A 12,036-nucleotide genomic window follows, 5' to 3' on the forward strand; every position below is an offset into this window, starting at 1 on the left:
TATATTTTATGAATATTCAAAAATCACCTCAAAAAGATTTTTACTTTAATTAAGTATTAGTTTGATTAGTTTAATTTATATTTATATTTTTTTGAGTAAATTTGTTTACAAGTAAATTAATTGTTTATTTCGTTAAGATTAAGAAACTCATTAATTAGTTTATATTAACTCATTTTGTTTAAATTTTAGCCGAATCCACCAATTAATTTTTATTTGGCTATAATTGAAATCCATTTGGCTATTATTTAATAACAATTTTTAGTCAAGTGCTTACCCCATCTTTTAAGAACAATTTTGGGCCACTTCCTAAAGGCCCAATTCAAATTCCCTCAATTGAACAAATGGCACAGCATGTAATCTCTTTTTATTTATTGGGAATATTTAGCCCTTTTTTATTTTTCTAACAAAAAAAGCTTTTTTTTAAAGGGTTAATTACTTGAGTGGATCCCTTTTAAAAAATAATTACTTATTGTAAATGTACTCTTTAATTATTACCATTTATAGCAATATATAACAATACAATGTATTTTATTAAATTGTGTTTCTCTTGCTCTTTTTTTTCTCTCTCTCTTGCACTCTTTCTTCCTTTCTTTCTCTCTACAAACTTTTTTATGAGCTCTTTTTCGATCTCTCCAATCCTTGGCTGATCAATGATGTAGCAAACGAAAGAGCATTTTATTATCTGTAAATTGAATAAAATTTGTATCAATAATGAATTAAACAAGTAATCCAATCGTAACAAATAAACCAATAAACTGAAAATGAATTAAACTTGTATTAAAAGTGTATTACACAAATATTAAAGTTGAATTAGAAGAGAAAATTAAGCATGAATAAAAAAACGTAACTAATGAAAGTATTATACAATTAAATTTGCATTAAAAATGTATTATACAAAATTAAAATTGAATTAGAAGAGAGAATTAAGAATGAATGAAAAGTGTAAGTAACGAAAGACAAGACAATAATCTATAGATTGAATTAAACTTGTATTATTCATGAATAAAACAAGTATTTTATGTGTCTTGTAAATTATTTTTGGTTTGTGTCACTAAGAACATAAGTGATGTTTGCAATATGTATTATAAAGGTATTATAAGTGTGTCACCTAAATTATTTTAGTTGATAACATTAAAAGGGGAGTGAAATTCGCAATATGTATTTTAAATGTATTGTTCATGATTTTAATACAATTTTAATACAATTATGAAACATATCTAATACAAACGAAAGAACAGTCAATGATTCGTAGACTAAATAAAACTTGTATCAATAATTAATTAGACAAGTAATTTAATCATAAGAAATGAAGAAACATAATAAACTGTCAAATGAATTAAACTTGAATTAAAAAGTATTACACACATATTAAAGTTGAATTAAATATGAATGGAAACTAAACACAAATTCATAAAATTCAAATAATGAATTCAAAATTTGAAGCTTTATAATAACCATCAATGGTGAACTTTTGTTGTTTTAATTTTAGATATTTGAAATTTCTGCTTGAAAACTTAACTTTGTACAAATTTTCGGTCTTTTTGTTCTTTTTATCATCGTATTTTTGGGTGAAAATTGCAAATTATGGGTAAAAACTGATTAGAGGAGTTCTTTAGATGGAAATTTGAAAGAAGAAGAAGAATAAAAAGAAGAAGAAGGGGAGGAAGATATAGAATGACACAAAAAGAGACGAAGAAGAAAAATAAAAAGAAGCAGAGGAAGAAGAGAAAAAAAAGGGCAGAGAAAGAGGCAAAGCGAATATAGACCGTACAATTTTTTAATTTCAAAAAATTATTATATTTAGTTAGAAAAATTATATTGCTATAGATGGTAAATATTTTTTTAATATAGCATATTTATGTGATTTACCCATTTCTAAAATTGAAATTGGCATATTTTAGCCCACGTTATTCTATGAGAAGTTATTTGAGTTTATTGGGTAGTGGGTCAGTTTTTCCTTTTTTTTTTTCTCCTCTTTTCCACGTTAATTTTAGTTAGCTTTTAGTGATATTGTAAATATTTAACCATTATTCTTCCATTCACTTATACAATAGTTGATGTTACTTTTTAGAATTCATTCCGTAAAAATATACTATGTGTCTATTTTTTCTTCATCTTTGTATTTTGTTCTCAACTCTTTTCATTGTTTTTAAGATTTAAAGATTCGGGTTTATATATTTTGGTGAAAATTTAAGAGATAGTAATTGTTTGTGGGTAGCAATTGTCATGGTTAAGAAAACAATTCCTAAAAGTACTCCTAAAAAAGGAGATTCTGATTCTGATTTTGTGGATTCTCCACCCAAAACTTCAAATTTTAGCCATGCAAGTACTTCCAGGTATCCGATTCGTAGTTAGGATAATTCTAAAGGTAAACAACGTGAATCGATCGGTGTTGTTGATAAAAAGATCAAGAAAAGAGTTATTTCAGTTGAGGTTGCTAGAAGGAGAAGGATTATAGATAGTGAAGATGAGGAAGATGATGATATGATGATAGATCTGAGGAAGCAAAAGTTTTGGTTTGTAATCATAAGGAGTCTGTCCAAAAAACTGTAAGAAAAAAGAAAAATGCTAAAATTGGTAAGGCTCGAAGAGGAGAAGTTGTTGAAAGTGTGGTTGATAATCGTGTCTTGAAGGTATTTTTTGTGTTCATTAGTATTAATTGCTTTCAATTATTTTATGAAGTTAAGCTTTGATTTTTTTGACTTTGTTCTTATGTTTTTTTTTTTTATATTTTAGTAATATGATAGATTATAGTGTGAGCAATTTTTTTGTTAGTCCAATAGTTTAATACTGTCAACTTTTTTTTTTAAGTGAGCAATTTTTTTGTTAGTCCAATAGTTAATATTATTTTGTAATAAATTTTATCATGTATACATATGTTAAGTGATATGTAGTAAGCATTGTCTTTTGTTTTATTTTAATCATTTGTATGATTTTTGATGTATATGCTTTGTAGATTGATTTATGTATATTGTACATATAATTTTTTTATTATATTTAAGATCTGTTATTGTTTATGCAGGAGTGGGATTACTATGTGCAAATATCTTGGTATCTCAGCATAGGATTCTGTGGGATCACCTCTAACCATTTTCAATGCTTTTAACTTTGTTCGATGTGCTTTTCAGTATGTCAAATCAAGTCCAAATTGTTTATTCATATCAGTAATTATGTCTCTTGCATTGTATACAACTTTGGATCATGATATTTGTACTGTATTGCTATTCCAAGTATAGTTGAGGTAGCAACTCGTTGCGACATTAGTCTATCCTTTGCAGGACAAGTGTGTTTAGCAATGAATAGTCTCACTTTGAATATTTTTGACTTGTGCAATGCTGAACATTTTAATTTTCAAGTGCAATCCTCATTTATACACTGAAGGAAAAATCTGATATATATACAAAGTTTTATTGAATGAATACACGGATATGTATACATGAATGTAGTGTATACATGAATGTGCATTCACGTGATAAAAACCCAGTCATGATAAAAGATAATTCGATACTCAGTTTAATTTTTTGAGTGAATGAATACATGAATATGTATACAATAATGCATTGTATACATTTCTATTCAATCACGTGATAAAAATCAATCTTTTGATAATATTAATTTCAGTCAACTTGTAAAATTTATAAGTAATTGGATTCATAAAGTATACCATTTTTGAAAAGGTATACATTGTAGTAGATATCATAGATTCATATTCTACTTATACTAATTGAATAATACCTTGATGAACTTGATCTGTTCACTTTAAATTGAAACTTCATTTGAATTGCATAATTTTCAATGACAGACTTCAAAATCTTCTTATCCTTATATAGTTGACCTTCTGAGGGTACGTTAGCAGCATCACTTTCAATAATATTGCATTGTTGAAAGGGAAAAGGGTCTGATATACCCCTCAACTTTGTCATTTAGAGTTGATATACCCCTCATTATGAAAGTGGCTCATATATACCCCTACTTATATACAAATGGCTCACATATACCCTTTTTCTCTAATGGAAATGAAAAAAAATTAATTTTACTTTAATATTTATTATTTAAAAAAAAAAAACATAATCCCATATGTGTATATTTAATCCTCCTCAAACATATTTTTTTTTTTGACTTTTTTTTTGTTTCAATGACTAATTTAAATTTATTATTTTGATGGTCAAATTTATTTATGTTTCACTAATATTCTTGTAAAACTTATTATAGATGACCAAATTTGTTTCTTCAAATACAAAAATTAAATTACAATATAGACAAAAAAAATAGTTTTAAATTATAATATAGCCACAAAAAAATAGTTTTAAATTTTTTTCTTTACACTAAGGAATGAAAGAAAAAAATAAAATAAGAATAAGAAACTCAAATAATTATAATCAAAGAAGTCAAAAAATAATTTATGTATGAAAAAGATTAAAATATACCTTGAACTTTGCTAGAAGAGTCATATATACCCCTAACTAATTTTTAAGAAAATTAAAAGTCAAAAATATATATTTAAAACTAATTTTTTCACTTCCGTTAAGTGAAGGGTATATACGAGCTCATTTTGTAACGGTAGGGGTGTATGTGAGCCGTTTGTATAACGGTAAGGGTATATATGAGCCACTTTCATAACAAGGGGCATATCAACTCTAAATGACAAAGTTGAGGGGTATATTAGGCCCTTTTCCCTTGTTGAAAATATGTAATCTGCCGAGCAGCCATGTCATTATATTCAGTCACACTCAAATTGTCTGCGTTGGTGTTACTATGTGGTATGATTTGGGTATCGACCTCCTGATATTCTTCTCCAATAATTGAAAGTGTATGATGAATATCTATAGCTTTCCAAGTTATGCACAATGGATAGTCTTTGAAGTTTCTTGAACCTTTTTTCAATTCGATGTATACTTGTAATCCCATAGTGTTTCGTATCCACATAGGCATAGAATTTTCATCAATTTTATAATGAAATTCAAACGAATTCAAGGAAGTATCGACATTTAGATGGCTTGAAATCAAGAGAGTGAATCCGTTGAAATCAATGTTTGTTGTAATAACCACCCCATCCATGGAATAATTTACAAAATTATTTGTTCTATCCCATTCTCCGCTATGATGAATCAACACTATCAAAGACGCCATTTATTTGTTGATATTTGTAGTAGAACCTCGTTAATTTTTTATTTTTTTGTATTGGACATGCAGTTTATGAATTTATGGAGTTATGGACGCTGAATCGCTTATTATCTCTGGGAGTTATGTGGTTTTCCACGTTCCATCTTTAATGCCAGTTGAGTGTGGCGGCTAGTTTCTCCAAAAAAAAAAAAAAAAAACCCTATTAGTTGCAGTATGTTAATAATGGGCTATTTTGTGCTCCTTATCTTTTGGTCTATTAAATGCATTTTAATTATGGGCTATATATTGCTAATTTTCAATAATAGTTGTATATATATGTCATTTACTCATGAACAAAGTGTATATGGGTGGGGTCGCGTAAGTACTGCTTATTGTTGTTGTTTGGAATTGTTGTATGTATGTGTCATTGTATTGTTGTTTTTGGGCTGCAGAAGGTGGGCTGGTTTGGGAATAATTGTAAGCTAAAATTGTGGGCTGAAGAATTAGGAATAAGTCCAAGTGAATTGCAATTGACCCATTGAATTTAAGAATATAACCAAATTGAGCTAATTAGTTAAATTCGGCCAAATCAAGACGAATTTAAACAAGATTAATTAACGAGCTTCTTAAACTTAACGAAATAAAATAGTTAACTTAAATATAAACTATTGTACAACTAAACTTAACCAAATATTTAACAAAATCTTTTTGAGATAGTTTTCGAATAATCATAAAATATACTAATTATATACATAATTATGTAAAATATATATTTTTTCTAAAAATTATAAAAAGTGACAAAAATAACTAAAGAAAACATTTTGAATTTTATAAAGTCAATTGTTTGAAATAGTTTGGAATTTAAGAAGCTCGATGATTAATTTGTATTGTGAACGTCCAAAATTGGGTGTCAACAAATAGTATATTTATATTTAATATGAATAATTTTTGGGACCTTGAATTATTCAAGGCCTAATTTAGTGCGCCACTAGTGATTTTGTTAGCTTGTAAATTTGTAACCATTGAGTTCACATAGTGCGCCACCAGCAAATTTGTTACAATATTCTAACATAAGATCACATTAGTGTCTCTCTCTATATGTATAAAATAAAATTTTAAGATATCCATCTCTAAAATATATATAAATTAGAGCAAATCTCATTAGTTTATGAGTTAATTATTTAGACACATTTTAATTTGCAATAATACGTATTTTAGCAGATTTTGGTGCCTCCAGATACGTCTAGATGTATGTATCTCGGATACATGAAGGTGTAAATTGTTCTAGTTACACTGTGTCCAAGTGAATTTGCATGTATCTGGGATACATAGCTAATCTCGCTCGCCTCTCTCTCATCTCGCTCGCCACTCTCCCATGTATCTGGGACCAGATACATGCGAATCACTCTAGATACATTTAAAAAAAAAACATTTTCACAAATTTGATACACTGTAGGAACAGAAAAAAAAAAACATGAAAACATCAATTAAACAGAGAAATTTAGTCTATATTTCTTCCAGAGCTACACTTATGCAAGTTCTACAAAAAAAAAATATGACAACTCTATGCTAACAAGAAAAATTTACCACAAGAAGTAGGAGAACTTAAATCATTTCATCGCGGTATTGGCAAGGTAATCGTCATCTCATTTATGGATACATCACGTAACTGCTGAGATTGCCAACTGCTACGAAAAGCAGGTTCTTTTGGTTCATGGATAGGCGTTGTTTCGTTGCTTAACATCAAAGATACATCAGACATTGTTGGTCGATCAACAGGCATTTCTTGAACACAAAGAAGGGCAACCAGAATACATATTGTTGCTTTGTTATTGTCGCAGGTTTCTCTTAGGGACGGATCAATCAACTCCAAGATTTTTCCTTCTTTCCACTTACTCCATGCCTAAAAAAGGTTCAAAATGAGTTGCACCATAAATAAAAAACACGAAAAAAAAGTGAAAGAAAACAGAATTAGCTGAGTGTTCTTACCCATCCTAAGAGGGACGCGGAAATTTCAGTCATTAAAAAGTTTGAGTTACGTTCACCACTCAGAATTTCTAACAGCAATACTCCGAAGCTGAAAACATCCGATTTCTCTGAAAATTGGCCATATACTACGTATTCCGGAGACATATAGCCACTATGCCATATTTGTATAAATAAATATCCATTAGATATCCACAAGATGGAATGACATAAAAACTAGTAAAGCTTGGAAACCACAAATCATAAGGGGTTATTACTTACTATGTACCAACGACTCGATTTGTATTGGCCTGTGTTTGATCAGTTCCAAAAATCCTTGCCATTCCAAAGTCTGATATTTTAGGGATCATCTCTTGATCTAGCAAAATGTTGCTTGCTTTTAAGTCCCTGTGGATGACTTTTAATCTCGAGTACTTATGCAAGTAAAGCATTCCTTGAGCAATTCCTTCTATTATCCCCAAACGTGTAACCCAATCGAGTGTAACCTTCAACGAAGGGTCTAAAAAGAAAAATGAATATCTCATTAACCAAATGGAATTAAGAAGAATAAAAAGTTTTTTAAGTTATGTGAAGTCTTAAAACGGAGTAGAAGACAAACCAAACAGAAATTTGTCCAAGCTGCAATTGGACATATACTCATAGATTAGTATCTTCTCCTCCCCTTCAACACAGCATCCTAAGAGGCTGACAAGATTCTTGTGCTGCAGTTTTGCGATTAGCTTCAATTCATTCATAAACTCCTCCAGTCCTTGTGATGACCTCTTGCTTAGCCTTTTGATGGCTACGTCCCCGAACTCAGCTAAAAACCCCTGAAACAGAATGTTTAAATCCACATCCACCATAGTCATGAAACAAAAATGAGATGTATGACGTCTCTCTCAAAGTAGCAGCAGTAAAATATCAACACTTATTTTAGTTAGCACCTTAAACACAGGACCGAATCCACCTTCCCCAAGTTTGTGTTCTCCATGAAAGTTGTTAGTAGCCTCTCTTATTTTCTGAAGGTTGTACTGCAGCAACTTCATATTGCTATTTTCAACTGAATATAAACTAGACACGGACCTAAAGAAAGCTTTAGTTCCATTCTTCCAGCCTAATTTCAAACAGCAATCAGTAAAGCAAATCAGTGTAATCCATACGAAATTCGAATTCAGTATTTGTATTTACAATTAAGAAGCACACTAAACACACCTTGTCTTCTCAAGTGCTTTCTTTTGAAGATAAAGAAAAGAATACTTATAAGAAGTAAGATGACAGATATTGCAGAAACAATTATCACAACGAAAACTTTGTGTCTGTGAGCTGAATTCCTAGATCCACCATGACTAACTGCATCCAGAAGACAAAAAGTAAATAAATTTAGTTTTCTAGAACAAAGACTTTAGTAGAATTAATAAGGATAGAAGTGAAAATACCTGGCTCAGAGCCACGAACTCGAACATTGAGAACTCTGCCACTAGGAAAGTTGTGGGAAAGGTCCAGTAAATCTCCAAACCAAATTAAACAGGTGTTATTTGAATAAGCATAAGCTGAACAAGAACAGTTCCTAATGCACTGCGTTTCACAGTCCTTAATGCTTATATGTCCTAACGAGATAGTATGATCCGGAAACTTCATATCCTCATCATATTTCAAGAACATGTCTCCGCCATCACAACTCAATGCTACTTTTCTAACACAACCATCATTCCATTTCCCGTTCTCCCAATCTGTTGAAAATCTTGGTTCAAATCCAGTTAAGCATCTGCATAATCCACTTGATATAACCTCACAGCTTCCAAATGGACCACACGCCGCGTAACGTTCACAAAGAGATTTTGGTGCCTGATGTTTAACTATCCACTTATTAGCATTTTGATGCCATTCCAGTAACTCAAGGTAACCATTAGGACGCAAAACAACCCTTGATGTTACCAATCCTTTGGTATAACCATAAGTAACAAAAACTCCATCATTCCCCGAAACAACAGAAATATACCAACCAATTCCCCCGATATTCCCTCCAGAGTATACAATACTATCATCAAACCTAAAATAAATACTGTTCTGCTTCAATATATAAAAACGCCGCATCCGCCCTTCAGGATCTATCCCAAATGAAAAATTTCCAGGCCGAGGATCTTCATTACTTGTCCACGAATTGATCAGAGTTCGTTGTCCTGTTTTTCTATTATAACCAAATTTCATATCAGGCATAAGCGTATCCGTAGGATGATCAAAGCTCTGCCACAATATATCAGACTCACCATGTATGAGCACTAGATTTCCATTATCTAGCAGTGCTCCTACAGTAGAATTTGAAGTTATGGATGAAACATTTGATGACCAAATAAGTTGATCTTTCACCTCAAAAATCACAAAATTCCCATCATTGCCAATAGTGAAAACAGCAGTAGAATTCTGAGGAATTCGAGATTCTCTATTAGCAATCCAAATGACCGTTTGCTCGGGGATTGTGTTGTACCATATGCCAAGATAGGTAAATGTAGAATTACGCGGAGTGAAGAAGCCTAAGGCAAAATTTCCACCAGCTGAAATCATTTTCTGATTACCAGTGATTGATTTGCCCATCTTGATACTTTCTTCACTCGCCAGAAGCGTAATGAAAGAACAACAAAATACAATTAAAATAGCTACAACACAATCCAACTCCATTATTTTTCCTAGTACACCTCCTTGTAATTTGCTCCTGTTTAAAATGCTTTATTACAACAATTTTTTTTGAAAAACAAACAGTATCCCTCCTTTAAAAAAAAATTGTGGTCCCTCTTTAGCAACACATTAGAATATATATATATCTACCCACTTTGATATAGTTTCTGGTACTAAGAAGATGAACTGAACTGGCTATATAGCTTTTTTGAACCGTTCTCACACTGTAGACAACTTTGCAATAAACATGGATTTTAATGTATATAGAATGGACTAAAAGCATGTTAATACTATATACCAGTTGTTATTACAAAATAATCAAACAAGAATTTTCACTTTTCAAAAGTTAAAACATATAGTACTAATAGAATTTTAAAATTAGATTTTGAATCTAACTCACATTAGAGTTTTCTTCAGCAGTACATTAGTTTTGTTATATGTTCCAGAACTAAAATTTGGAAAAATAATGCTTGTAATAGGCATGAAGCAGAGGCGTATCCAGGATTTCGGCTAGATGGGTGCACGATTACGAAAAAATATATTTTAAATATAAATTTGATCAATTTGACTTTTAGTTCGTATATGAACCATTAAATTTTAAAAATTATAGGTTCAAAATGTATAATACTACTAGTTTTAAATTTTAATATACACATTTGATTTAATTATATAAAAAATTTACAATGTTAAATTTTTTAGAAATTTTCAATGTAACACACTTGAAAATTTTGAAAGATTAAAGGAAAAAAACAAAAGTAAAATTAGCTGAAACGTCAAAAGTGTAACCGATAACTACTTGGAAAGGTGTTACTCACAGAGACAAGATAAATATAAGATTTAAATTTATATCCTTACTTAGAAAGGTGCACCCAATCATCATCGCATTATTATATAATATACTTTGAACATGGGTTCACACATCTATATTTAAATATTTAAAAAAAAATATAACACTACTACACATGATCAAGAGAGGGGAGCATGGGTTCACATGAACCCACGGCACCCCTCTAGATACGCCTCTGGCATGAAGCATAGTAGATATGTAAGTGAAAAATTGTCCTCAAGGAGCTGGACGGGTCTGAACTTCCTTTTTCTTTTACAAACGTGTCTAGAATAGTCCAAAATAAGTTCTTGTTTATTTTTTCTTCTAGTGGGGTCCTTTCAAAATATGAAATATCCTAAGAAACAATATAGATACAGTTGGTCGTTGGATAATATGTTCAACGTTTTTCATCATCATCCTCATGGATAAATTAATGAGGTCTTCATGCAAACCTAACTGACCCCTAATTGCAATTATTACTAATGTGTTTAGACTATATTGTAGAAATTGTTTATTGACTAGATTTGCGACCGTCCAAGTATTTTATTAAATTGTTCATTAATTCCATAGTTTGTTTCATCTCCAATGACTTTTTCGTCAAATTGGATACCTTTGGTAAAATGCACCATGCATTAACAAAAATTGTTTACTAATTTATTTTTGTAAAGATATGGCACTGCGACTAACTCAACCTCAAAATTACTAGCATATGAAAAAGATTGTTCAAGTTCATATACGCAAATTATCGATCCATTCTCTAATCAATATCGTCTTTCCCCATAAAACATGCACTGGACAGTTGACACGAAGTTAATGAGAGCAGAATTCCGTCCTTCCAGCCTTGTTTCAAATAGCAATCAATAAGGCAAAGCAATGCAAACTGTATTTGAAATCATTATTGCTACCGCTAACTAACGATTGAGAAAAAAAGAATTTTGAACTATAAGTCATAGTAAATGTTTGTGTAATTATAAATTATTTTATTAAGAGTAAAATAAATATTTTAAAATTAATTATTACTAAATATAGAAATATGACATTTAAATTTTTTTTTGACTAAAAATAAAAGTGTATCGTATAAATTGAGACACAAAAAATAATATTATTTTATATATTTACTAGTGTTATAATCATATATCTAAAAAAAAATTATGTTCATAGATATATAATACTTTGATGCAATATTCAATATCATTCAGAATATTAATTTTTTTTAAAAATATATTAAACATCATAATAGCAAAAAAATAAATTTCAATACAATAATTTAATTTCGTACCAAAGTCCCCAACTCCATTTTCAAACTGTTTGTCGTGCATATCCGTCGAGACCTCATTCCTAACGAGACTAGTATTTTCGACTTATTTTGGGGTTTTATCAAATTACTATCTCAAATTATTTTTTATTATTTTTAAAAATAATTATTTTAAATTATTTCTTATTTTAAAAGTAAAAATAAAAGGCATAAA

At 30.0% G+C, this 12,036-nt stretch overlaps 1 protein-coding gene across 1 annotated transcript; it reads right to left on the reverse strand.

Annotated features, from left to right (window-relative positions):
- Window positions 1–6,621: 6,621 nt before the first annotated feature.
- LOC125869984 (receptor-like serine/threonine-protein kinase SD1-7) lies at window positions 6,622–9,744 on the reverse strand. The gene is made up of 6 exons (XM_049550362.1): window positions 8,505–9,744; window positions 8,281–8,418; window positions 8,013–8,182; window positions 7,688–7,898; window positions 7,365–7,588; window positions 6,622–7,006 (listed from the first exon to the last, which is right to left on the reverse strand). The coding sequence occupies exons 1-6, from the start codon at window positions 9,742–9,744 to the stop codon at window positions 6,719–6,721; spliced, it is 2,271 nt and encodes a 756-aa protein (XP_049406319.1). The 3' UTR covers window positions 6,622–6,718.
- Between the last annotated feature and the right edge of the window lie 2,292 nt (window positions 9,745–12,036).

The sequence above is a fragment of the Solanum stenotomum genome, chromosome 7 (assembly GCF_019186545.1).
Source record: "Solanum stenotomum isolate F172 chromosome 7, ASM1918654v1, whole genome shotgun sequence".
NCBI lineage: Eukaryota > Viridiplantae > Streptophyta > Magnoliopsida > Solanales > Solanaceae > Solanum > Solanum stenotomum.

What these genes read in the sequence shown, in the direction of transcription:
- LOC125869984 (XM_049550362.1), bottom strand. Translation starts at nt 9,744, where the DNA reads ATGGAGTTGGATTGTGTTGTAGCTATTTTAATTGTATTTTGTTGTTCT. An exon ending in GATTCGGTCCTGTGTTTAAG is followed by an intron (nt 7,899 to 8,012) that starts GTGCTAACTAAA and finishes ATTCTGTTTCAG; the next exon opens with GGGTTTTTAGCTGAGTTCGG. An exon ending in CACAGGCCAATACAAATCGA is followed by an intron (nt 7,007 to 7,364) that starts GTCGTTGGTACA and finishes AACCTTTTTTAG; the next exon opens with GCATGGAGTAAGTGGAAAGA.